The 25,802-nt window shown below is 37.0% G+C and overlaps 2 protein-coding genes across 2 annotated transcripts in view; one reads left to right on the top strand and one right to left on the bottom strand.

Annotated features, from left to right (window-relative positions):
• grm5a (glutamate receptor, metabotropic 5a) overlaps nt 1-11,832 on the bottom strand; it is a 28,750-nt gene extending 16,918 nt beyond the window's left edge. Inside the window, exons 1-6 of the mRNA XM_038284970.1 lie at nt 11,661-11,832; nt 11,260-11,567; nt 11,039-11,172; nt 8,156-8,417; nt 7,890-8,004; nt 3,278-3,527 (exon numbers count right to left, since the gene is read on the bottom strand). Coding sequence (XP_038140898.1) covers nt 3,278-3,527; nt 7,890-8,004; nt 8,156-8,417; nt 11,039-11,172; nt 11,260-11,481 — 983 coding nt within the window. The 5' untranslated portion in view covers nt 11,482-11,567; nt 11,661-11,832. The remainder of the gene's footprint in view (nt 1-3,277; nt 3,528-7,889; nt 8,005-8,155; nt 8,418-11,038; nt 11,173-11,259; nt 11,568-11,660) is intronic.
• Nucleotides 11,833-16,892: 5,060 nt separating this feature from the next.
• Nucleotides 16,893-25,548, top strand: LOC119783464 (tyrosinase-like). Its single transcript, XM_038285007.1, has 5 exons — nt 16,893-17,792; nt 19,005-19,221; nt 22,791-22,938; nt 23,050-23,231; nt 24,991-25,548. Exons 1-5 carry the CDS (start codon nt 16,971-16,973, stop codon nt 25,245-25,247), a joined length of 1,626 nt encoding a protein of 541 aa, XP_038140935.1. The 5' UTR covers nt 16,893-16,970; the 3' UTR covers nt 25,248-25,548.
• Nucleotides 25,549-25,802: the final 254 nt, after the last annotated feature.

The raw sequence follows: 25,802 nt of genomic DNA, 5'->3' as shown, positions 1-25,802 counted from the left end.
ATTGAAGAATACAACAAATAGCAATACTTTATATATTGAAAACTTAGAAGGGAGGGAATACTTTAGCAAAGCACAGCTGCAGCATCGTAATTCTATTTTTTTTAACTCACAGTAATTTCCAAGCATCAGATAAAAGTTAGAAGTACAGCAAGAGAAGAAAATCACTGCACACAACTACAGAAAGAAAAAACAGTGAAGATAATTGGTGCACAGATCCTAAATGACAGAAAAACTGTTTTTCTGCGAGGTTCTTCATAAGTTTAATGTGGGCACACCTTTTTGCTATAAGCCTTTGTGAGCTGACAGATAGGTGGATAGTTGTGATTTTAGAATATGTAGTTCAAGGTTATTTTACATTTCCTTGCTGTCAGATTTGAGCGACAGCCTACATATGTGGCTCCTAATGAGGAAAGGAATTTATAGAACACCAGGGACGAGAGCGAGCCAAAGAGCTGAACCTAAAATAAAACGTTATTCTCAGCAAGAGACTACAACCGCTTGCTAGATCCACTCCCTCATGCCTACTTGTTTTCATCTCTAATGATATGAAAGGCATTTTCTTCATATTTTTTTTTACCCAGTCTTGAGATGATTTTCTTTTTAAATCTTTGCTGGAGGATTTTTGTATAGTATGGCAAAACGGTGACTTGTGAATATAAATATTTTTATTTTTTATTGAATGTGAAAAAAAAAGCTTTCAATGACTTTGTATTTCTTAACATAAATAGATAATATAGTCATTTTAATCAGAGAGCACTTTTACCATTATTTAAGTGGTGTTGATAATTTTATATTTGGATTTTTTCATTATAAAAGGCCACATTGACAAATCTGTCCCTATTATACACAGAAATAATTTAGATGCGTTTAACTTGTACTGGCACACAAGTCTTATTTTTGTAGAGTGAAAGAATGCAGAAATAAATGTAATTTAAAAAAGTGGAGGATGCATTTGTATTAAGCCTTGTTCAGTCACTTTATACATTAGAAGTATCTATTGCTGTTATTACAGTTGAAGTATTTTGGGATTGGTCTCTGTTGGATCTAAGTAGATGTGTACTTCTAATCTTTACAAAGTAGCTCAAGCTCAGTCATAATGATAGAGGGTATCTGAACAGCTGTTTCCAAGTAATGCTGTTAATTCTCCAATGGATTCAGGTCTCGACTTTTAATGGGAAACGGAAAATGCATTAATAAAACCATCAAATTGTAGCTCCAGCAAAATATAGAGCAGTGGTCACCAGCCGAGGGCTACTTCATGGGTACTGAGTCAGGAAGGAAGGAAGGAAGGAAGGAAGGAAGGAAGGAAGGAAGGAAGGAAGGAAGGAAGGAAGGAAGGAAGGAAGGAAGGAAGGAAGGAAGGAAGGAAGGAAGGAAGGAAGGATCAGTGTTCACCTAAACTTCATGCATAATAATCATATTTGTATTGTTTCTTATAACTCCTAATTTTCTTAATTATATTGTCATTTTAAAATCTCTATAAATGCTTAAATGCTCTGTATGATTAAAGTGATGAAATACCCTATTAATGATTAAAAAAGAAGGGCAACAGAATAAATTAAAAATTTTAATCTTAGCTCACTGGTGAGATGTGCTGTTTTCAGAAGACGCTGTGGCCACCCCATGAGGCCCCTTTGTGGGCCCCTTGGTTCCTGTGGGACCACGCTGGTGAATACTGATGCAGAGGATTGTTTTCCTGCTGGAAGGTAAATCTCTGCTCAACTCTGAAATCTATACTTTTTTAAAGTTTTTTTTTTTTTTCAGTATTACTTTGTATTGAATCGCGACCCTGACAAGGACTAAGCGTGAGAAAATAGATGGAGGGATGGATGGACTTGGTATCGATATGAACCACGAATGTTGATTACTTTCTATGTTCTTTATAAGGAAAAGCACAATGTTGGCAGGCTAGTTATACACAATGTGTCTTCAAAATAATATTTTGTGTCATTATTTCACAAAACTGCATTGTGCAGGCAAAAACGTTCACTTTGAGTATAATACTTCTGTCACAGTCTTGGTTTTGTAATGTTTATTTAGAGTATTCAGTTTTAATTTGGTTCTTGTTTTAGTGTTTAATTATTATTTTGTTGTTTTCTTTTTAGTTCCTGTCTTCCAGGTTTTCCATTTGTTGTCCTCTGCTGCCCTCTTGTGTCCTCTATCCCTAGCTCTGTTTTCTGCTCTGTTCCTCACCTGTTTCCAATCCTCTCGTTAGCCCTCTCTTTGTCTCTGTCCCCTTTAAAAGCCCTCCCTCTTCAGTTCCTGTTTGCTGGATCCTCGTCTAACGTCTGTCTGCTTACCTCGTCTCTCCCTGGCTCCTAGAGTTTGGTTTCCCCAGATGTCTCCTTGGTTCTGGTTTGTTTGTTATTTTTGTTGGAATTTTTGATTCCTGCCTCTGTACCTGTGGACTTCATTAAACCCACCTAAATTCACCTCTGCCTACTTGCCTCTGCTTTTGGGTCCTCAATCCAACACCAAATCGTGACAACTTCTATGTTTGCTTTGTTACCTAAATGGTTTGAAGCAAACTAGAAATGTTACCTATACAATAGCAGCCTTTTTTGACAACAGATTTCCTTTTACTATGTCTAACTAAGGACAAACAGTTTGATTAAATGCACAGCTCATTGATATGTATACAGATTCTGAGTTGTGAAAATCTGCAGCTACTCACCAGGGACCAGCTGTACATTCTATATTTAAATTAAACACAGTTGGACTCCTTGTACTAATTGGGTAATTATTAAAGCCAGTAGGCTGCCTTTGAGCTTTATCTGGTGGTTTCATGAGCAGGACTAAATTCATATGTATGCCGCCACTATCATTTTTATGTGCATAAATGTTATTATATACCTTTCTGTTAATTTCACATGTATGCATCACAGGTTGTGTTGCTCTATCATACAAGATTCCAACAAAATAAATTAAGGTTTGTATCTGTTATGAGACAGTTTAGGTAAACATTCAAGAGAAGCAATTACTTTTGTAAAACACTATGAATGGAAATACCAAATATAAAAATACCTTGAGTTTTCAAGGATTAAGCTGATTAAGATGCAATGATGATGAGGATGAGAAGACAAAGATGGTCCTTCTATCAACAGATACATCAGGATGCATGACGCGGGACATCTGAAGAGAGTCTGAACTGGAAACAACAAGACTGTGAATCTGGAGGCACAAAGCTGGCTTCCTTTATTTCCTAGAAAAGGCAAATGAAACACTCAGCGACAAGACATGAGGGCAGAAATTTAACAGGAAAGCTTTCCCTGCTCACCTTCCCACCAGCAGGAACTCGCCCACCAGACGCTGTCGTCTCATGGCCATCAGAATTCCTCGGACTGTCATACCCTCGCAAAAGCAGGCCACCACTCTTGCTTTGGGTAGATGGCCCCTGAGTTTCTGCAGCAGTTTGTCAAAGTTTTGTTCCCCTGCATTACTGTATATTTTATCAGAATGGGCAATGCAGATCCCCTCTTTTGCTGCCATTTCTTTGAATGCCTCCATGCCACTCTCACCATAGTTGCCTACGGAGGAAAGCACAACGTCAAAATCATAGTGAGACACCTGTTATACTAAATAAAATTGAAATATTTGAACCTTTCCAGATAAAAAAACATTTTTAGACATACTTTGCTGACATCTAGACAAAAATCTGAAATATCATGTGGAGATACAGTTGCTTCTGTAGGCTCCCTGAAAGTGAGCCTTTAGAAGAAACAGCTATACAAGCAATCAAAGATAAAAACATTTGTGTAATGCCAATACAGCTCGAACATGTGGTAATTCTGTTCCTGTCATGGGAATTGCTGTCGAGTGATTGACTTCCCTGTTATTGCTGAAAATTGGGTCACCCAGTTTCTGCTGTTATGCAAGTATATACCAAAAATGAATTATTTACTGGGACATACAATTTGTCATTAGGTCATAGAACCACACTGCCGTGGCCTAGAAGAGGTGCTAACTGATACAAAAATCAGATGAATTAAAGAAATGATCTGATGAATGATGGCCATTAATTAATCTTATCTATAATTATATTTATAATAATTTAGCTGTAGCTTTAACTGCAGCGGATAATGGATGCGAGGCATGGAACAACAGGCATGTAAGATGATATGTCAAACATTCCCAACCAATCAAAATAATTAAGCCTCTATTGAAATTTCATAGGCCTACTGTATATAACACCGTTGTCTGTTGGTGTCAAGGTTTCGTGGAGGTTGGTTTAGGACCCAAATGCAGAGATGAGGAAGCAGACATGAGTTGTGCTGATTTAATGTAAATTTCAGAGGTCACAGGGGCAAATTACAAAAATACTGAAAATCCAAAAAATCAGAAGATGCCAGGGAGAACACGGAGAGCAAAGATACGATGATGCAATAAAACAACAAGACACCAGCAATAAGGAACTGCAGAGGTGGTGTATATATGGGGAACAGAACAAAGAATTAATGAGCCAATATGGAGCAGGTGTGAATAGGACTAACTAGAAGGGGGCCAAGGGGAAAGAAAACAGCCACAAGGGGACAACAGAAAGCAACTCCAAAACACAACACAGTCAGAAAACAACTACAAAGACACACAATTATAAGGAAACTAAAAATAAACCTAAGCAGAGGGTGGAATCCTGACAATTGGATTATTATTCTGATTCAAATAAACCATAATTCAGTAATACAACTAAGGAAAATGTCAAAATGTTTCTGTTTTTGCAATAATCTTGGTCCAAATCTAGATAAAGTTTTTAGTAGAAAAACGCACAAGGCGAAGATCTGTACATTTTTAAAAGTGATGAGGGGTCATAGATGACATAAACACTATTTTATGTGGTTTTCAGATCTGCAAGTATGAATGGAATGCAACGTTTAACCATCTCACCTAGGCACCTGCCACTTGGCCAGCCAGCATAGTGAGCATTGATTGATAGCATTTTCCTGCTGAGCACTTTATTACCTGTTTGTCATCACTTGAATCAATATGTCATGTTTAATTCACTTTCATTTATCCGTATCCTGACCATACCCCTGCTGCTCATAATCCAGTCTGCTCATTCACACAGGTGGCCATGGCCCTAAGTGTATCCTGGCTCTAACTTCTATGTGATATTCTTCAAAATCTGTCTTGGGGCAGAAAGGGTGAAAGGGTGTCAAGGCAGGTTAGAAAGGATCTAATAAGAGAACCATATGGTATCATCTTTACATTTTGCTGATGTAGTGGCAGAGACCTGCATGAGTCTGATTTTTCAAAACTGTATCCGCACCCATACAGTTCAGAACCAAGTCCCAACCCGTTACCTGCAATTATCCCCATTTAAAACCTGGCTGGGACCGTACTGACCCATAAATAATAAGTGCGACCTGACCCGTGATCACAAAATTGTACAAAGTTTATAATAACAGAGGCAGTGAAGAACATTACCTTACGCTCACATTCTGTGCGTACAGATTAACAGCTGTAAATTGTCCAAAGTAAGATTTATCTTGTTGCTTAAAAAAACTGATATCTGGATATTCCTTAATCAATTTACTTTTTTAAGATGTAGAGTTAATAAATAAGAAAATATAAATAAAGTTTCATTCATGCTGTAACTCTACAATACCCACATTTTATTTACGGTATATATAGGCCTACCTGTGCCTGCACTCGTGAAATGAAGAGGTTTTTTTTACCCCTTGATGTACACTTTGTACAGGTAACTGCCGGGTACTCGACCAGGACTGTGGTGTGGTTCTTTTAGTGTCTTTAAGCTATGACCTACAGTGGCAGTTCGTAGCTGAGCATAATACCTTCATGATTTTCAACTCAAAACGTTATCAAGAGCTGTTGAGTGAAGAAAGTCCAATAGTCAAAGGTTTCAATTTATTTATCAATCTGTTCAATCCCATGCCAGTGACAACAACATATGACCTACAAAAAAAAAAGCATTTTAAATTCGCTACTTCTGTTGAATGGCTGTGAAACTGCAGACTGGAAGCTTAAAACATATTTCTTAATTGTTTTTTTTTCTTTATAAGTGCTGCTGACAACATTAGGTCGTATAACTGTAAATAACATTGGAAAGTAGAATAGAATTCAACTTTAGGTCATTCCACTGTCACAAGTACAGAGCAACATGGGCATGAATTCTCTGTATTCAACCCATCCCCTTGGGGAGCAGTGGGCTGCCATTGTGCGGCGCCCGGGGAGCAGTGTGGGCTCGGTCTGTGGGGGTGGGGGATTGAACTCAGAACCTCAGGATTCCTGACTCTATGCCCTAACCACTAGGCCACCACTTCACCAGAAAGTAAAGCCAACATCTCTGAAATTCTAAAATTGTTATTTACTACGTAAAAAAAAAATAAACATCGGTTTAAATTCAAAATGTATTCAAACGCATTAAAAATCAGTAGTGAGAATGCACTGAAAGATAAATAGGTAACACATTTAAGAAAATATCAAGAATTATCCACTGGCAGCACATTTGTTTCTGAATTAATAGGATTAGTCACAAAAGGACCAACGCAATGAAAATAATCATATCCTTACATGATTATCCTGTGTTCTGCCAGGTTTGGGGGATGGCTTACCGTACAGCACAGTTCCAAAGGATGGAAACTGCTTTTCGGGATGCCATGTGTCCCTTTGAGTATGTTTCTAAACACATAGATATTCTATTAATAGATTTAACCCAATTAAAATTGTGAAGATCCTAACAAAAAGCATTTTTTTGGTAAAGAATAGGTCAGTTTTGGCTATGTGAAACAGGATCTACCTAGTTTTAATATGGTTTACCCTTTCTATGTTTGTTTTTGTGAATGCAGTTCCCCAGAGAATTTAAATATCTAATTAAATAACAGAAATAGGCTTCAAAATTTAATAATATGGCTATACTTTAGAAATATTAAACATCATTTGATGGATTGCTAACTTTCTCCAGTAACTGCAACTTCCAAATGGAGGAAAGTCACCAAAAAGAAACCCTTAGAGAAAATCTCTGTGTATTTAATACTTAGTCAAAGCATATCAGTGACAGTTTGAGTGGAAGACATTTTTACAATAATAACAAATACAGCCTTCATTTTTAGAAGCGATTCCCAAGCCAAAGACTCTGTGCCCACTGTCTGTAAATGCTGTTTTAAGATCCTCCACAAATGGATTTATCCAGGATATAAACTACAGCTGTAACATTCCATGTACGGTATTAAGCTACTCTTCAGTTAGTGATCATGTATTTTTTGAGAAATAAGCAAAGCATTTTACACATGCTAAGGACTGTCGCTTGGTTACTTTTGCATTCTATTTATTAAGCATTTTCCAAGAATCCGGAGGTAAACAGGAGAGCTGTAGAATCCAAGAAATTTGAAGTGGTATTTAAATGATTTTGGAAGCTACATCATCAGATGGTCTTAGTCTACTGTGTTCCAGCAACACTAAAGCAAAGGCAGAGCTCTTCATCAAAATATTTTGGATCACTTCATGCAACCCCCTGCTTGATATATACATTCAAATAACAATTTCCAGTAGAATTAAGCACCTGCCAACGCTTTATAGAATGCTAGTACTTGCTATATTGTTCATATAGTGTTATTGTGCTGGACGGCCAGGAAACTCTTCTGACTTAAAACTGTGATCTAATAGGATTGTCTGGATACAATACTAATTCGTCATTGTATTCAAACTAAAGACAAGTATTAGTCTTTAGTATGAAATAAACTAAAATAAAAAAACTCTAATTCACCTTATATGCCTAAACACAAGTTTCGCCTATTTAATTAAATTAATCATTTCACAAAACATGTTGTCTTTTTGATGGGATCTCTACTCTCCTAGAGGATGTATACAGTAGTATATATCTGATTCCGTGTGTAGTAGAAGATGAACAAATGCTCACATGCATGCAGTCTTACCTTCTGTGTGTATTGCAGACACATAACTCCAGTTGTACCTTTTGACAATGTCCACCATGGCTCTGGCCTGTTGCTTATCTGATGGTACCACTCTCATGAAGTATTTATAAAGGCTCTATTGGAAGGTTACATGTTAACAATTCTTGTGAAATAGCATGTTTGAAAAAATATACTGTACTGATTTAATATGAATTTGTTAATCTGGTCTTTAGGTTTCAAAGTTAAGCATTACTTCTTGAAGCTTCCAGTTTGTTGGCCAACTTTACCTTGTCACTGAGATCCATGCTAGTGGCTGAGTATGCAATCTGCGGGATGTTGAAGAGCTGTAGGAGATTTTGCACCTGGATAGCCACAGAGCTGGACCCCGGTCCAATAAGTCCAACGATGGGCTTCTTTCCCTGCAAGATTAGGTTCCCAGCCTCTGCTGTGCATCTGGCCTGGCTCTCCTCCTCATCACTGGACACTAGTGTGTCCCGGATAAACTCGATGCTCTGCTCCAGTGCCACCGCTGAGTGCCAGCAGGAGTCCCTGGTGTACACAGATTGAGCTCACATCACAATGTTTTGGCAAAGAGAATAAAGCAAAGGCAATGATCTGATAAGGATTCCCAAGTGAAACTGAGTTTTTAAAGTCTGAATGCATAAAGATTGTTTTTCAAAAGTTAGTTTAAGCACGAATTTGGCTAAGATTTGACTCTGAGATGTGTCGAGATAAAGAAAAAAAAAACATATGTTTAGAGGTAACTCAGTAATGTTTTCATCATTAAGCAAAGACATGTTTTCTGTTTTAAACAATGCTTTTAAACCAAAGGACTGTTTCCTAGACCATTTGAAGCAGAAAATTACAAAAGACAAAAACCAAAAAACCAAATGGCTCTACTAAATCAACATTTGTTTCTATGCTACTTATAATTTAGAACTAAGCCACAGAGGTGCTTTGGAGAATATTTCAGGGAATCCAAATTTTTATTAATAAAAAACAATTGAAAGTGAAGAATAACAATAAGAAACATTGCTAACCACGATTCTGTTGAAGCTACAAACCAGTAATATGGGCTGTGTGATGTTCCCAGTAACTGATGTGATGTTCTCGGTAACTACTAACTTAGCAACAGCAATATCAGAATAAAACCTTTCTTTCCTTTGCCTTTTGGTCATGCATACAGTGCACTAAGGCAACATGTTCACAAACAATGGTTTATATAATACATGTGTAATATTTTAGAAAATATACATTTCCACAAGTTTGGAATATGATTATCAATTTACTTATCACAAAGTTTTAAACACAATTCAGACAGATTGGATTTTGAGGTCAGGCCTGTGGATAAACATTTAACTTCTCTTCTTGGACTTTAAACTTTAAAGAAACCCTCATTATTCCCCCAACTTTAAAATTTGAATGTCCTAGAAAAGGTTGCATGGACAACCTCTTAGAATCGTTCATCACAACACACAGTGCCCAATAGAAACACGCTTAAAAAGTCAATTTGCAGTTATATTGCTTTACTAAATCTCTGGAATTATGGTTATACTTTAAACCTGGACCTGCTCACCAAACATCGCAGAGAACGGAGAACTCTCACTACAGGCTCAACTAATCTGGCTCTGATGACTGATTGAAGGCTGGTTAAATAGAGCCTGAAGCAGGTGGATCAGATGAACAGTACTGAAAACTGGGCAGAGCTAGGCAGGTGAATGAAATGAGTAATCAGGGCAGTAATCAGCACCAAGATCATGGCATTTATGACTGCTGAAAAAAAAATAAAGAATGCTTATTATATTTCAGTCATTCACATATAATTTCTTCCAAAACATTCTTCTCTACGATTTCTCTTTTGCTCTTTTCTTCTCTTTCCAGTTCAGAGAAGTCATCATGGAACATTATCTACCATTCCTGCTTCTCTTCCATTTTAAATCATTCAGATCATTGACTTATCTAAGCTTCTTATCAAAGCCTCAGTATTTAAAATTCATTTCTTAATTCCTTTCATACCACCTATCATGTTTATCGCCACTTCAAGAAAAGATGTCTCTAAAATACTGTACATGGTTGTTATGGCAACTTGGTGACCCTGAGCTTTGAAGATATTTTTTCCTCCCTTATCATCCTACTCATGGTGGCAAAATAAAAATTATCTTTAAGCAGTTTTACATATCACAGTTTAAGCTGTTTAAGAATGAGTAATTGTTTTCTGTAAGTAAATATTGGCCAGTTCAAGCAAAAAGCTAATTTCATGTAGTTAGGCAGCCTTATTTATTAAAATCCCACATCTGCGCTAGTTAAATGGTATTTTCTTTACTTGTCTGAACAGTGGCCCCATGTGTCGTGTTATAGTTATAACGTAGGAATACAATCTAATTGACAGAAACGTTTTAATAAATGCATACAGGAAGTAATACGGGTGCTAATTCATGTGGTACCAGGGATATAAATGAACCGTTCACAAAGTTACTCAATCCTACTCAAACTTATTTTAAGAGACATTATTTAAGAGACATTGTTGTGGTAATTAAGCATGGATTTATTTGAAACTTTGTTTCCTCCCTTTTTCATTTTTTTGCATCTCTAGTAGAGATTTCAGCATAGTGAACCTATTTTTAAAGATTTGTTTTTATATGTAAGGCTGCTAGATAGTGAAAACAACTGATAATATATTTTTTTGGGGGCGGGGGGATTCTTGGTTATATCATTAGATGTTTATTTCCACTTAAAAACTTCCTTCAAACACTTGAAACTGAATAAGAATGTAGTTAATTTAAGACAATTAATACTTAATCAACATTATTTATTTTTGTTTGTTTGTTTTAACGGTCATAACTGACTAGCGCGATTGAAAACTAGTTTGATAAATATTTTATTACCGTTTGAAGGCAGGTCATAACTGACTAGCGCGATTGAAAACTAGTTTGATAAATATTTTATTACCGTTTGAAGGCATTTGTTGTTTTAAAAAAAATGAAATGGCAAAAGTTTGTTGCAAGCCTTCATGTGTTAGTTTAACATATTTTATTGTTTATGTCAATCATTTTCTTCAGGGTAAAACAATAGGCCTTTTGCTGTTTGTTAGAAACATTTTCGATACGATTCAAGTTATTTATTCACTATTCAGAAAATAAGTAGAGTAGTTTTTGCTGTTGGTTGCTGACCTTATTTCGCAGCCCAAGGATATATTGGGGAGGATATTGGGATCTGCATTAATCCTGTCCAGAGTGTGCATCATGGCCTCCACTCTCTGGATTCCATACTGCTCACGTACAGCACCGCACTTTCGCTCATGCACCTGAACAAAGTGCACCAACAAGTGGATTGTTAACCTTTATCACGTAGATGCAGGATAGACAAGGACATAAACTCAAACAGCAGGTACCTTGTCTGCAGGTGGTTGGTGGTGGACAGAGAACAGAGCTCCAATGATAATGTCACCTGGGATGTGAGCCAAAACCCTTCTCTCATTATTCTGAGCACTGACCACAGCCTGTTCTTTCAAGCTCAGCCAGCTCACATCTGATCCAAGCAAGAGGATGACTCCAAACAACTTCAGGTATACCTTTTCTACTGTCCATGTGCTGTTCCTTACACCTGCCTTCATCCTCTGTCTTTTAGATTGGAGGTTCAGATGAATCTCCTGTGTTTTGCATGGAGAGAGCAGAGCCACAGGCAACAGTCTGACTCCTCCTGGGGGAAAAGATAAACATAGGTTTGGTATAGAAAAACTAAACTCAGGACAAGCTACCTTATCTTAGCCAAAAACTATGTAAATCTATTTACCTTTTGCCTTGCAGATTTGAGTCCAGTTGAGATTGTTTCCATCACAGAGGAGAAATAAAGGGAAGCTGGTGCAGCTTTTTTATTCCAGCTCAGTCTGGTGCCTGGCTACAGCAAACTGCAAATAGCAGCAGATAATACAGCCCGTTATTGGAAAATGTTTGACTTACTGACGCACAAGACAACCCCCTCCTTCTTCTCTACCACTGCTCTCCTCCCTCCTCCACCTCCTCCTCCGCCTCTATCCCAAACAGATAGAAGAGTGAAGAATTGGCAATGGTTATTGGGTTGGGAGCTTGTTGCACCAAACATGCATCCATATACCTTTTTAACTTTTTTTTTATTTAATTTTAATGTTATAATTTGTGTACCTTTCAAGAAAATGAAATAAACATTCCCAAAAAATCACTTGGAAATAATCTTTTTTTTCTTGCCATCAATTGAAGGTTACCTGGGGATATATTATGAATTGTAGTTTATTTAATCAGTATATATTTATTTAACGTTTCAGGTTTGCTATAGAGTTTACGTATGCAAGATAGTAAGCTTGTAACTGCAGCAGTGTTTCATTTAAACACAGAGATAACAAATCCTATTGGTATTTACAGATATGGCTTTATTTTGATTATCAGTAAGCTATACACCGATGGCCAGAATCTTTAATGCTAATTTTACAAACATAAAATAAACAAAAAGGGTTTGTAGATGTGGGATATAAGAGTATGTTTTGCTCACATATGAAAGAACTTTCAAAGTGGAGCTTTTTTTGATCAACAGGGAACAGAACAGCTGGAATTTACCAAGAAGCAATTAGTGTGCAAATAGATACACACCGCCCTCTAGTGGCCAAACACAGCCTGTCTTTGACTGTATTGCCACTTAACATTTTCTTGCAGATCTATCCAAAAATGCAAAGAGAAAAGGTCTGTTTGACAATGGTTATAGTCTTGGGTGTTAAGAGTCATGTGAAACAGAAGCCGTGGTTTCTGAGAACTGCCCAGACCTAGAGCAATGATTCGAATCAGCTGCTTCACAGTAAGGACATTCCTTCAGATCAATTCTGCCCTTTATATGATATCTGATGAATGTAAAACATAGAGATAAAGATGCATCTATATACCTTTTTAACTTTTTTTTTATTTAATTTTAATGTTATAATTTGTGTACCTTTCAAGAAAATGAAATAAACATTTCCAAAAAATCACTTGGAAATAATATTTTTTTCTTGCCATCAATTGAAGGTTACCTGGGGATATATTATGAATTGTAGTTTATTTAATCAGTATATATTTATTTAACGCTTCGGGTTTACTATAGAGTTTACGTATGCAAGATAGTAAGCTTGTACCTGCAGCAGTGTTTCATATAAACACAGGGATAACAATTTTCAGAAAAATCCTATTGGTATTTACAGATATGGCTTTATTTTAATTATCAGTAGGCTATACACCGAAGGCCAGAATCTTTAATGCTAATTTTACAAACATAAAATAAACAAAAAGGGGTTGTAGATGTGGGATATAAGTGTATATTTTGCTCACATATGAAAGAACTTTCAAAGTGGAGCTTTTTTTGATCAACAGGGAACAGAACAGCTGGAATTTACCAAGAAGCAATTAGTGTGCAAATAGATACACACCGCCCTCTAGTGGCCAAACACAGCCTGTCTTTGACTGTATTGCCACTTAACATTTGCTTGCAGATCTATCCAAAAATGCAAAGAGAAAAGGTCTGTTTGACAATGGTTATAGTCTTGGGTGTTAAGAGTCATGTGAAACAGAAGCCGTGGTTTCTGAGTACTGCCCAGACCTAAAGCAATTATTCGAATCAGCTGCTTCACAGTAAGGACATTGCTTCAGGTCAATTCTGCGCTTTATATGATATCTGATGAATGTAAAACATAGAGATAAAGATGTTACACAGCTGGACATAAGTGCTCTTTAATGGCTTGGCGATAAAAGGGGAATTCATATAACAATAATAGGAATATATAGAGAAAGAGGAATTTCTTTCAGTATCTGTTATCCTATCCTTGCATCCACAATATAATAATGCCTTGTATACTCTCAAGGAAGGAAAGACTTTTAGGGGGGTTCATCTTATCAACTGTTGTTATCCATCAGTGTAAAAAAAAAAAAGAGTTTAACATGAATTTTTTTTTTTTTCAGTTTTACTCAAGGTACAACACTGAAGTTGTTTTTTTTGAAAGTAAAAACGTTTGTGCATAATTCTAAGCTTGTCTTCTAAATAATATTTAGCACTGTCACTTACCGCATCGGTTAGCAAATTCCTCTCACTCTTAAACTTGGAACTGGGACATGGTTAAGTTGGATAATTTATATTTCTCTTATTTCATATATTAAATTACGCTATTTACTCACTATAAAAGTTTTTACTCAGTCTGTTTCACCTGCAAGGCCACACAATTCTCTGTGTGAGACAATTCTCTGTTTGTAGACCAGACATAGCTTCTTCCCATAACAAATCAGATTCTTTCTCAAGGTTTATTTATAACATGTTACCGTTAACCAAAGTTATTTATTTTGATTCTGACTTTGCTTTGCTTTTCCATTGTTGTAAGTAAGGGGGAACGAACGCTTCCCAGATCAGAACAGGGCTGAATACTGTGCCGTAAGGGCTGTATGGTGAACTTTTCTCTCTTTGAAAAGAAATGATTAAATATGCCGACTGAGTGAAATCCATCGATCTCTGTTTACTTAACTAGGGTGAATAGTTAAATACTTCTTTCCCACTACAATAGTACTCTGACTTCTAACCATGGAAGTATATACAGTAGGTTAAACACAGAATATATTCCCATCTTGCTTTTGATTTACTGTGATTATGGTTATTGGAGCTTTATAAAAAAAAATTCCCTTTTTTCTGTTTCAGGAAGTTTCTGATAAATGATAGGTTGCCATGTCCGAATAACCATTTTAAATTGTTTAAGATATTAGCTCCACAGCACAACTATTTGTAAGTAGCTAATAAATTAAAACAGGTATCTTCTGAGTACCAATAAAAGCATTTTAAATACCACCAGTGGTACCATTTAAAACACTCTTTGTAAACATATAACAGAACCATTTTCAGGCACAGTTTAAAAGAAAGAAAAGAGTCATTTAAAGTGCTTTCGCTGGTAGGGTTGGCATTGAGGAACAAAGTATAGACATTTTTTCTGTTATCTAACATGTCTTTACACAATGCAGTCAGTTTCATTACAATTATCTCAGCTACTGTAGTGGGCCAAAAAAGTGGCCATTATTTTTCACACTGCCCCTAAGGTGGTTTTAATGTCCATATTTAACTGTGATTAAGTCTTATCTTCTTTTTATGTTTTTGGGTGGGGTGGGGGGTGGAGGGAGGGGGGAGTATTAGGAGACTTTGAAACTTAAATTTAACACAGTTCAAAAAAGAATATGTGTTTAACAGGATATTCTATTCTATTAAAACCAATCACAGAACCTCATCTATAGAGACAATGTCTAAATTGTTGGGAAATTTGGCGTATTGAGGTTATTTTAAGTTTACAGCATCTATTTTTTTTTTTAAGACTTTTCGACACCCATGTATTAAGGAGTGTTTATCAATTCTGTTGGCTTGCACCAGAGAAATCTCTGGTTGGAATGCTGATGTATTGAAGCAGCAAGGAGATTCCTCCTACTGCTCACATTTCAAGGCAGATGCAAATCAAACAGCCACTCTTTGTTCTTAAGGATTGTAGGGGGGCTATTATTTTTGTGTATATTTTGTTATACAAAACTCTAAAATATAAATGTTTAATGAAACTTTCTGCAAAACAGGATTCTGTTAGTTTAGACTAATATCTATTAAACAATGTGTCGAAACTGAGCTATTAGGCTCATTATTCAGAGCAATCTGTGTCCTCAAGCTACAAAGCGGCTATACTGACCTTTTAATGACTCATCTCAGCTCTAATATATGTATGTAAATAAAGTTACATTTGTCACTGAAAATAAACCTCTTTATAGTTTTCCTGGTGTTTAAAATTATTGTAGAAATATAACTAGTAAAAATGTGTTGTTGTGTAGATTTCTTAAATGTGGATCCATAAAAAACAAATTGAACCAGTGCTAAATATTTCTTAATAGCTGGATGGAGAAACAGGCTAAGAAGCCCTATAGAAACACATTATTGTATGGCGCCCTCTTGTGGCTGTGACTGTCAACAAACGCACTTTATCTCCTTCATCTCACTTAGCAGCAGATTTGTTTCAAAATAAATAAATCTAAAGAAAAAACAACCTGGTTAACAATGGTTGCAGTCTTGAGAGTCATGTGAAACAGCAGCAGTGATATGAAGATATTTGACTTTTTTCCCTTTCAGGAATCATCAACAGCCAAAGCAATTGTTCATGAGTCAGCTGCCTCTCAGTGAGGACATTCAGGGCTTTCTGTGAATTGCGCAGTATATGATGAATGACCAGAGGGTCAGATGTTTCTGAAGAATGTAGAAAGTGAAGAAGATGTATAGATTATATATTTTTTTTCTTTTTCTTTGTTGTTGATGGTTGGAAAATGTATTAATTTTTTTCCCCATTATGCACCGCATGCCTAACTAAAAATCTGAAGGGATAAAAATACATCTTAAGGCCCTTTAAATGCTTTTACATATAGTTTTGTAGTCCTTTTCATGTCAGATAAATGCCACTGGGGGAAAAGGGAACATATCCAATCCCATTTTATTTGTTAAGCGCTTAAAAACAACCACAGCTGGTCAAAGTGCTGTACAGAAAAAATAAATAAATAAATAAATAAATAACAAATCTATCAACAAATTAAAAATAAAAAGTACAGATACATAAAACAACTAAAGCATGGGTAAAAATACATTAAAACAATAAGATCAATACAATTGGGTAAAAGATCAAAGGAATAACAGATAAAAAATATATATTTTTTTTAATAAAATAAAGCCCACTATCTTGCTAGATGTTAAAAGCCAAAGAGAAAAGGTGGGTTTTGACAAAAGATTTAAAAACAGTCAGAGAAGAGACCAGTCTGATGTGATGAGAAGGGCTCTCCCAGGAGCCTAATATTACTTGGATCCCCTAAAAATATTTGGATTGATTGCAGATATAAAATATTCCTGTTCTGGTGAGTTCAGGCTACTCTCAGGGTGAGTGCCTTACTTATGAGTTAAGCTTGAGGCCTATTATTGCATGTGACTGAGACAGAGGAGGTGGAGTTAGGGCTCTGGAATTTAACTGAAAAATTCAACCCACCTTCACAGTTGTGGTTTAATATCCGTGCGCCTGTTTCACTTCCTAAAACAAAGAAATTAGCAGCTGAGATGTGTGGGATAAGGCTTCTTATTTTCATGATGTCTTTGGCCCCCACCTATCAACAATTTCCTCGCCTGTGTGCAACTCAAGAAGCCCTGCAAACCAAGGAGTGCTGCCCAGCCTGGGACGGAGATGGCTCAGCTTGTGGAGCAAGATCAGGCAGGGGTTCCTGTGAAAATGTAGAGATCTCAGAGCAGCCTGATGGACCGCAGTACCCCTTCTCAGGGCTGGATGATCGGGAAAAGTGGCCCTTGGTTTTCTACAACCGGACTTGTCGTTGTGCAGGAAACTTTATGGGGTTCAACTGTGGGGACTGTAAGTTTGGCTACTTTGGGGAAAATTGCAATGAAAGAAGGGAGTCCCTGAGGAGGAACATATTCCACCTGACCAGAGCTGAGAGAAACAGACTCCTTTCCTACCTGAACCTTGCCAAGCAGACAGTCAGCAGAGACTATGTTGTTGCAACAGGGACATACAGAGAGATGAATAATGGCTCCAACCCAATATTTGAAGATGTATCTGTGTATGATGTGTTTGTCTGGATGCATTACTATGTGTCCCGCAATGCACTGTTAGGTGGGCCGAGGAATGTATGGACAGATGTGGACTTTGCACACTGGGCCCCTGCTTTCCTACCATGGCACCGTGTCTACTTACTTCACTGGGAGCATGAAATTAGGAAGCTGACTGGAGACACAAATTTCTCCATTCCTTACTGGGACTGGAGGGATGCTCAGAGCTGTGATGTGTGCACTGATGAGCTGATGGGCTCCCAGAGCCCTCAGGACCCCAATCTAATCAGCCCAAGGTCAATCTTCTCCTCTTGGAAGGTAAAAAAAAAAAGCTTTTTTTTCTTAAATTAACCTTGATTTCTTTTTTGTTTTGTTTTCACTATTTTTCATTTATCCTTTTGGGATGGGAAATTAGCTTAAAAGCTAACTGAATTTTTTTGTCTTTAAATTCAGCTGTTTTTGTTTTATTTACCCTATATAAAAATATGTAAAAACCTATTTGTCAAAAATTACTCAGTTTAAGAAAAACAGTCTACCTCTAACAGGTTTTTGTTTTGCCTTCTCTTAATATAACTGACTAATCTAAAAAAAATAATAACTCTTCAATTCAGTTTATTTCAATTCAGTTTATTTCTTATAGCGCCAATTCACAACACATGTCATCTCAAGGCACTTTACAGTTCACCAGATCATACAGTCAAATTGATTCAAAGTTTTCTATCTAAGGAAAACCAGTTGATTGCATCGACTCATTGACTTGAAGGCAATCCCTCACACTAATAATATCTTTGTAATTACAAGCTGAGCAGAGAAAAAAGCCATCATAGCTATTTAAAATAATAAATATTAAAATCCTAAATTAACTGTGATTTACTTTTTTATTTATTGTCTGAACTGTAAAACTAATAGGTATCCTAAAAGGAAACTGCTACAATATGAAATAAGCACATTATGTCCTTATCTAAAAAACTCAAAACTGATGATTAACAAAAAAAAATTGGTTTCAATTAAGATGTTCTAACAACTGCTGGTCAGTGCATAATGTTAAATTTGGTATAAGTTAACATTAATTTAAAAAAAGAATATTACAGAGAAGTTGATGCTGCTATAGTATGTACAACCAGTTATTAAGTTTTGGGGGCAAATACTTTTTCCATCAATACTTTGGACTTTAACACTTTAGAATAGAATAGAATTTAACTCACAGGTAAAAAGCAACAAAATGAACTCTCTGCCATTGTGTGGTGCCCAGAGAGTAGTGTGGGGTTAAGGGTCTTTGCTCAGGGACCCAGAGTGGCTGTCTGTGGGAGTGGGGATTATACTCAGAACCTCTGGATTCCAAGTGCAATGCCCTAACCACTGGTAAATTGAGTCACATACATCTATGAAAATAAAATGTTGATTTTATATTTGATAATGATGGTTTTCCAAAGACGCATTTACAAAATTTTCCTGCAACCACAGATTAGAGTTTGTTTTCTTTACAATAAGTGTGATTTAATTTGAGCTTTATGTGCTATTCAACAACAGGTGCTGTGCTCCCAGGCTGAGGAGTACAATATCCAGGGAGTTCTGTGCAATGCTAAAAATGAAGGTCCACTGCGCCGGAATCCTGGAAACCATAATACAAATCTAGTGGAAAGATTACCAACTTCTGCAGAAGTGGAGTTCACTGTCAGTCTCCCCAATTATGACACAGGAGCAATGGACCGCACTGCCAACATGAGCTTCAGGAACACCCTGGAAGGTCAGCTGCAGGATACAAACAGACACAATGCACACTTTTTATCTAAATATAATTCCAGTGTACTAAACTGGAATTACAATCCAATTGTAATGTTTCCAATCATTCTAAGTGGTTAAACACAAGTTTTATCACATTGGAAGGAGGTGTTTCATATATCTAAAGATGTTAAACATTTGAGCACAAACTAATGTTCCTGCTGTCCTGAATGGAATCAGTAGCTTAGAGTACTTCATTCTGGATAGAGCAAAGAGGTGCTTCAAAATTAGAATTAAGAATTCAACTTTTTTATCATTAGATTTTCACAAGTGAAAGGCAACAAATTGAACTCTTTGCATTTAACCCATCCCTTTGGAGAGCAGTGGGCTGCTGTTGTGCGACACCCAGGGAGCAGTGTGTGGCAGTCCGTGGGAGTGGGGCTTGAACTCAGGACCTTTGGGACAAAAGCGCAATGCCCTAACCACAAGGTCACCACTCACCTATGAGGAGAAAGTTGTTCATTCTCTTCTTTTTTTCTTAACAGTGTCCTGTCTGGCAATATGGCTTTAGAATAATTGTCTTGATGCCAAAAAGAGAGCCCAACAGATTTTGCTTTCACAAGTGGAGCAGTACAGCTTTTGCCATAGTGTTCCACAGATTTGACAGAAAAATACAGATTTTATGGACACTACAATGTAAGTAGAACAGTAACAGAAAAAAAGGAGAGAAGATAAAAGAAAGACGAGATAAAAGGGAGATAACGATAAAACATCTTCAGTCTGCTTCATCACCTGCAAAGAGTGATGAAGCAGACTGAAGCAGACTGATGAAGAGTGAGAGTAAAAAGAACAACAGAATTAACAGATATGGTATAAGAGATACGATAAAGTAACACTTTGATACTATTGCTGAGGTATAAGCAGAATTATTTAATCTGACATGTATACTGTGGTAGCTGGAGATAAAAATATGGGCTTTCTGTATGGAAGTGAACCTCTAAGTACCTGGAGCCAAGCACCTGGTACTTCTAAAGTTTATCCAAAGGAAAAATGCTCAATAGTGGTTTTGAAGAGCCACTCCTCCAGAGCACCGCGGCAAGCGCCGGGGGGACCCAAAGCCCCAGATGTCCAAGAAGATCCCAGAGCAAAAGAGGGGCCAACCCAGGAAATAAACCAGTACCCACCATCAAACACCGAGCACCTCCAGCACGCCCAGTGAGCCCAAACACCAGCCAGCAGAAGGGGGCAGGATGGGGGGAATGGGCTCCGCATTTACCAGAGACTTGAGATGTTCTGGGAGAGGGAGCAGTTCAGACCCAGACCTGACAAGTAAATAAAACAAAACAAAAAAAATTATGCACAGTCTCAATTAAGCCTCCCCACCCTAGTGCCCCCACTCTCAACACACAGTCTCTGTGAAAAAAAAAAACAACAACACGGAGACACATTCACACATAACACTCACATCCAATAATCCCAGGACTGAAGACCCGGGATTACCAGATGACCCAGTAGGTGAACCTGAAATCCAGATGGGGGGGAGGGGAGCGGTGTCACCACCACACTAACCCATCTAGTTCCAGCTTCGGACCAACCACTTTCCGATTGCAAGATCACTTCGCTTCTTACTGAGCCCTAATCCACCATTATCCTAGAGTGTCTGGCATTATGACTGAAAGGGTAAAGGTTACGCTTGTAACCCTAACACACAAGCTGCCCACATGAGTGTTGAGAAATCATGTGACCCTACCGATGATCATGTTGTGGAATTAGAAATACTTGTGCACAACTGTGCTTCAGAGCCAAAGAACAAATAGTTCTGGACCAGCGATGCCACTAGGATTTAAAGTTAAGAGGGTTTTAGCCCAAAAGGCTGAAAATAAAACATATAAACATCTAAGTTTTGTTTCAAGATCTTGCCAGACATGTTAAATTTGTCTATTTAATGTATTGCTGTAAAGCACTTATAAGAATCTGATATCTGATCCTATGTCTCACCAAGTGCTCTCTGCAAAAACAGTGGGACAAAAATTTGACAAAATGACTTATTTATTATGAAACTACAGGATAAAATTGATAGGTTAAAATAAAAATCAGGTTATTGCACATGAAGGTTGTTTAACAAGAAGTTGGATCAGTTGGTCAACAGTTAAGATTATTTTTAAATAACTTGAGGACATTGTTAAGATCTGGTACTATGTCCTGATTTGTAAAACAGTAAAATAAATAAATAAATAATTTACTTCTATATGAGATCCTACTTCTGGACTCAGTAACGGCAACCATATTTAGACAGTATTCTCTGACAGTGATGCAAAAGATCATGCTTATTCTTCCAAGGCCAAATATTCTTTTTTGCATCATTATACAAACTGAAATTGAAGGCCTATGCTGTAATTGAACAGTTTTCTTAATTATAAAACTTTTTAGGGCTATTATTACCAAAGTTCTAATAAATCACTTGATGGTTTCTCAGGTGCTAAGTACTTGCCAGTGGTTTAATGGTGTACTGTTAAAACCAGCTGTGTAGAGGCTTTTTATGAAATTTCTTACTGTCCTTGAAATCAGAAGTTCTTCTAGACATATCAAAAATCACACATGATAATGTTATGGCTTTGTTCATTTTTGATTGACAGCATTTGAGTTTATTGGATGTGCAGCTTATTAAGTAGTTCATTTTTTTTTAAACATCAAATGTCTGTTCCTTGGTTTAACATAATTGGAAAATCAAAAGAACTCAGTCAAGCAATAATAAAGCTGCTGATGCTAAAATAATGGTGTCATTATATACAGTTAAACTAATCCTGTACAGTATCAATTTTTGCATAAGGCCAATGAGAGAGGGGGACGCTACTACTCCAAAATCAACATGACGAGACCAAATATAGTTTGCAAATGCCCTCTGAGACAAATATATTCATCTCGAGAGATTGTTCTCCTTTTAAATATTATTTTTATAAATTTTAAAACTTGGATTAAAGAGTTTGGCCATAATGACCATTGTTAGGGTAGGATGAAAGACAGGGAAGCTTGCAAGCCTGAAAACACCTTCCTAACTTTGAAGTACAGGAAAGGCTGCATCATGGTAGGGGGAGTTCCTCTTCAGGATGGAATGGAGGGGAAATAACATTAGGAGTAAAAATTTTATAAACCGGACATAAGCTAGGTAGCTGTTTCTAGACATGAATAAGTGTTCTAAAAAATAATAGCCAAATGCATGGCACCAAAAAGGCAATGCTGTTTCTTTTTGTTGTGTTTCAAAACATATGGTTTAAATAATAAGTATTTAAATTTAAATTCAGTTTTTTAATTCAAACCACTTTTACCAAACCAGAATGCCACAAGCAGTGGAATGCCCAGACATTTTGAAGGGCAGGGGCAGAGAAAAATGGCACATACTGTACAGCACATCCTCACCAAATTAGAGGGCACTTTGGCAAGCGTTTCGGCTGTCAAGGCGTTCTGCCCTCCCTTTTGTACGGCCCTCAGGAGTGTTTTAAAATAAATAAATCATATTTGGTGACAAGGCAAGACAAGAGTTTCAGTTTTCTAAATGTCTGTGCTAGTCATGCTTAGCCACTCCTTTTCTTGCAGGTTTTGGGGACCCTCAGACTGGGTTGGGAGGCAGTTCCCGTTTGGGCATGCATGCTGCCCTACATGTGTTTATGAATGGATCGATGTCGTCTGTGCAGGGCTCTGCAAATGACCCCATATTTCTGCTTCATCATGCTTTTGTCGACAGGTAAGCAATGCATCCATACATCTTAAAATTAAGACTACTGCACATATTGTACATTTGGCTACATATGCTGTACATAATAGTGGCTACATATGCTTTCTTTTTCTTTTAAAGTATCTATGAACAGTGGCTAAGGAGACACAGACCATCTCCATCTCAGTATCCAGAGTCTAATGCTCCCATAGGGCACAATGGTGATTACCACATGGCTCCATTTATTCCCCTGCACAGAAACAAAGAGTACTTTATTTCCAGCAAAGACCTTGGATATGAGTACTCCTATTTGTTGGATGCCAGTAAGTTCCTTCCAGATTCTTTTCTTTTCTTTTTTTATTAAAAAGTCATTTTAATTTGGACTCAAAATATTTTGCAATACAGAATAGAAGACATTTCCATTTAAAAATGCACACTGCAATACAAAAGCATTTAAACCTCTCTAGTTGTTCACACTTTGTCATGTTCCAACCTCTAAACTTCCAGGTATTGTATCAGAATCGTTGGCATTGATTGCTTATTTAGAATTTCTTAAAAAAATAATTCTAAAGCTTGTAACAAGCTTTCACCATTTTCTCTCATGCCTAGAAATAAAAGCCTTGACAAAAACTATTTGCAGTCAAATATGTAATCTGTGTAGTTTCATCTTAGTCGATGCATCAGAGCTTTTGTACAGCAACCTTTAACTTGCAAAAACTATGAAGTAGTTTATGTCGAGGTTAAGGTTCTAGAATGGTCCAGTGAAAGTCAGAAACTTACAAGAGTTTCTATATTACTGTAACAGAGAAGGAAGGAACCTTCAACAGAACCAGGGTCAGTGTGTACAACCTTCAGCAACGACTTGAGTGATAAAACAAAAATAAAAACAGCATTTTGCAAAGAAAATCAGCTCCACAGACAAGTTCTTAGCCCATTTTTACTTCTGGAGATGACAGAAAGAAGAGATAAGCCTATAAAAGCTAGATATAGCTGTCAAAGAGAAAGACAGCATTAACTACTGAAAGAGAAGGCCAATGCATCTGCATCTGAGATCATCAAATTCTAGTCCCTAGCTCCTGTTCCTAGATCCTGTTTGTTTGCCTTTCATGGTATCAATAGTAAGAACTCTGTAATGTTGTGGAAAGGAAGCCCAGCTGATTCCATACAGCCTTTAGCCTTTTGGACCTCATTACAATAAGTCAATGCATACAGTAGATGATGTTAGGGAAATCACGACTACTGCTTTACAAAAAAATAGCTACAAAAAACACAAGTTACACAAAAGTCAGCTGAAGCAATCCATTACAATCAGTTAAAAGTACAGCATAGTGCAGATTTGTCAATTAATAGACACAAAAATATTGAAACCTACAGTGACACAGTGGGTAGCACTGCTGCTGTGTAGCAAGAAGGTTTTGGGTTCAATTCCCAGTCTGGGGTCTTTTTCCATAGTGTTTGCATGTTGTCCCTGTGCAAACCAAAACATATAAAGATGCATAAATTTGCTTGTGTCACATACACACATGGTACACATGAAGCAAAAATGTATTTTAGTCAGGTGGGCTGTGCTTATATACATCTTATCACGCAAAGGATTGTGGGAATCCCTACAGCTCCTGATCACCAATGAGGGACATCCTGAGCTCTCTATGCCAAAGGATCTATGATAGGAAGCATGTAGGCTCCTTTCCTACCTCCTTCCTTTCTTACTACCGTTGCATTTCAGACAGCACTTCTTGCAGCAATCTAAGACACACATCCGCTTTGACTAAAGAGTTATCATCAATTTTATTATTTCAGATGCAGCCAAAGTGTATTGTTTGCTCAAGTTGAACATTAAGCTGTTATCAGCAACTCGGACTATAAAAGTTTTTAAATACGTTGGTTATTATACATCTAAAGGTAGAATAGTTCAAGGGAATGCTATGAATGCACATTCAGACAGCATTCAGTAGACCCTTTCTAAACATCCAATGTTAGAAAATATGCAAGGCATTGTTTCAACTATCCAACAGGTTATTAAAAATGATTGGAAGTCTCATTCAAATACACGTTGCTGATTTTGCTCCATCCTTCTTGCAGATCAAAGGCTTGCAGAATCCATGCGCCCATACCTGGATGAATTGCAGAATGTGTGGTTTTGGCTGGTGCTTGCTGGACTCTTTGGAGGGTTTTTGACTGTGTCCATTGGAGCTGTTTTCCTAATCACTAAGCGTCGATACAAAGCCTGGCCCCACAGGAAGAACTGGAAAAATGCCTTTGCCCTGCCAGAGAAGCAGCCACTTATCTGGAGCAATGAATCAGAAGCTAACCGCAATAACTACCAAACAACTATGTGATCATTTGAAAATATATGAGACAATCATCTGTTTGTAAAGGTGCATCTTAAGTATTTAAATATGTATTGCATGTAACACACTTCTAAAAGGTATTTAATCTTAGTGAATTTTGTCTTATTCTTCCTAAACATCACCTTTGATTACTTTTCTCTCTCTACAGAAAATTTCCCCAATTTCTTTTATCATTTTATATTTTAATTCACTTTTAATTTAGTTTCAGCCCAGAAAACTAAGTGATGCACTCCAGTTCTTGAAATCAAGCTATGTTTTTAGCAAATAAATTTTTTTTGTTACCAAGTTATTTGTTTTACTCTCCTCTGCTCTGGAGAAAATATGGGCATCCACTGCCATTTCCTTTTAAGCATCTTCAAAGGTTTCTTGACTTTCCGCTGTTCTTCCTTTGTAATTTAATTTAGGGGAAAATCATGGTAAACAAAATGATTTGCTTTACCATCCTCTTCTCTGGAAAAATGATCTCTGCCCTTTAGCATTTTATCTAAAATGGCATCAGGTTCTTCAACGTCATGTCAGTTTGAGCATCTTCAAAAACTGATG

This window comes from Cyprinodon tularosa, unplaced genomic scaffold (genome assembly GCF_016077235.1).
Source record: "Cyprinodon tularosa strain WSP-4 unplaced genomic scaffold, ASM1607723v1 ctg205, whole genome shotgun sequence".
Lineage (NCBI taxonomy): Eukaryota > Metazoa > Chordata > Actinopteri > Cyprinodontiformes > Cyprinodontidae > Cyprinodon > Cyprinodon tularosa.
Note: the sequence above shows the minus strand (reverse complement) of the source record. Positions and strands in the feature narration are given on the sequence as shown.

Bases quoted from the DNA above. Each gene is read 5' to 3' on its own strand.
- LOC119783464 (XM_038285007.1), top strand. From the start codon at position 16,971: ATGTGTGGGATAAGGCTTCTTATTTTCATGATGTCTTTGGCCCCCACC. The intron at 17,793-19,004 runs GTAAAAAAAAAA...ATTCAACAACAG, and splicing joins CAATCTTCTCCTCTTGGAAG to GTGCTGTGCTCCCAGGCTGA. The intron at 22,939-23,049 runs GTAAGCAATGCA...TTTCTTTTAAAG, and splicing joins CATCATGCTTTTGTCGACAG to TATCTATGAACAGTGGCTAA.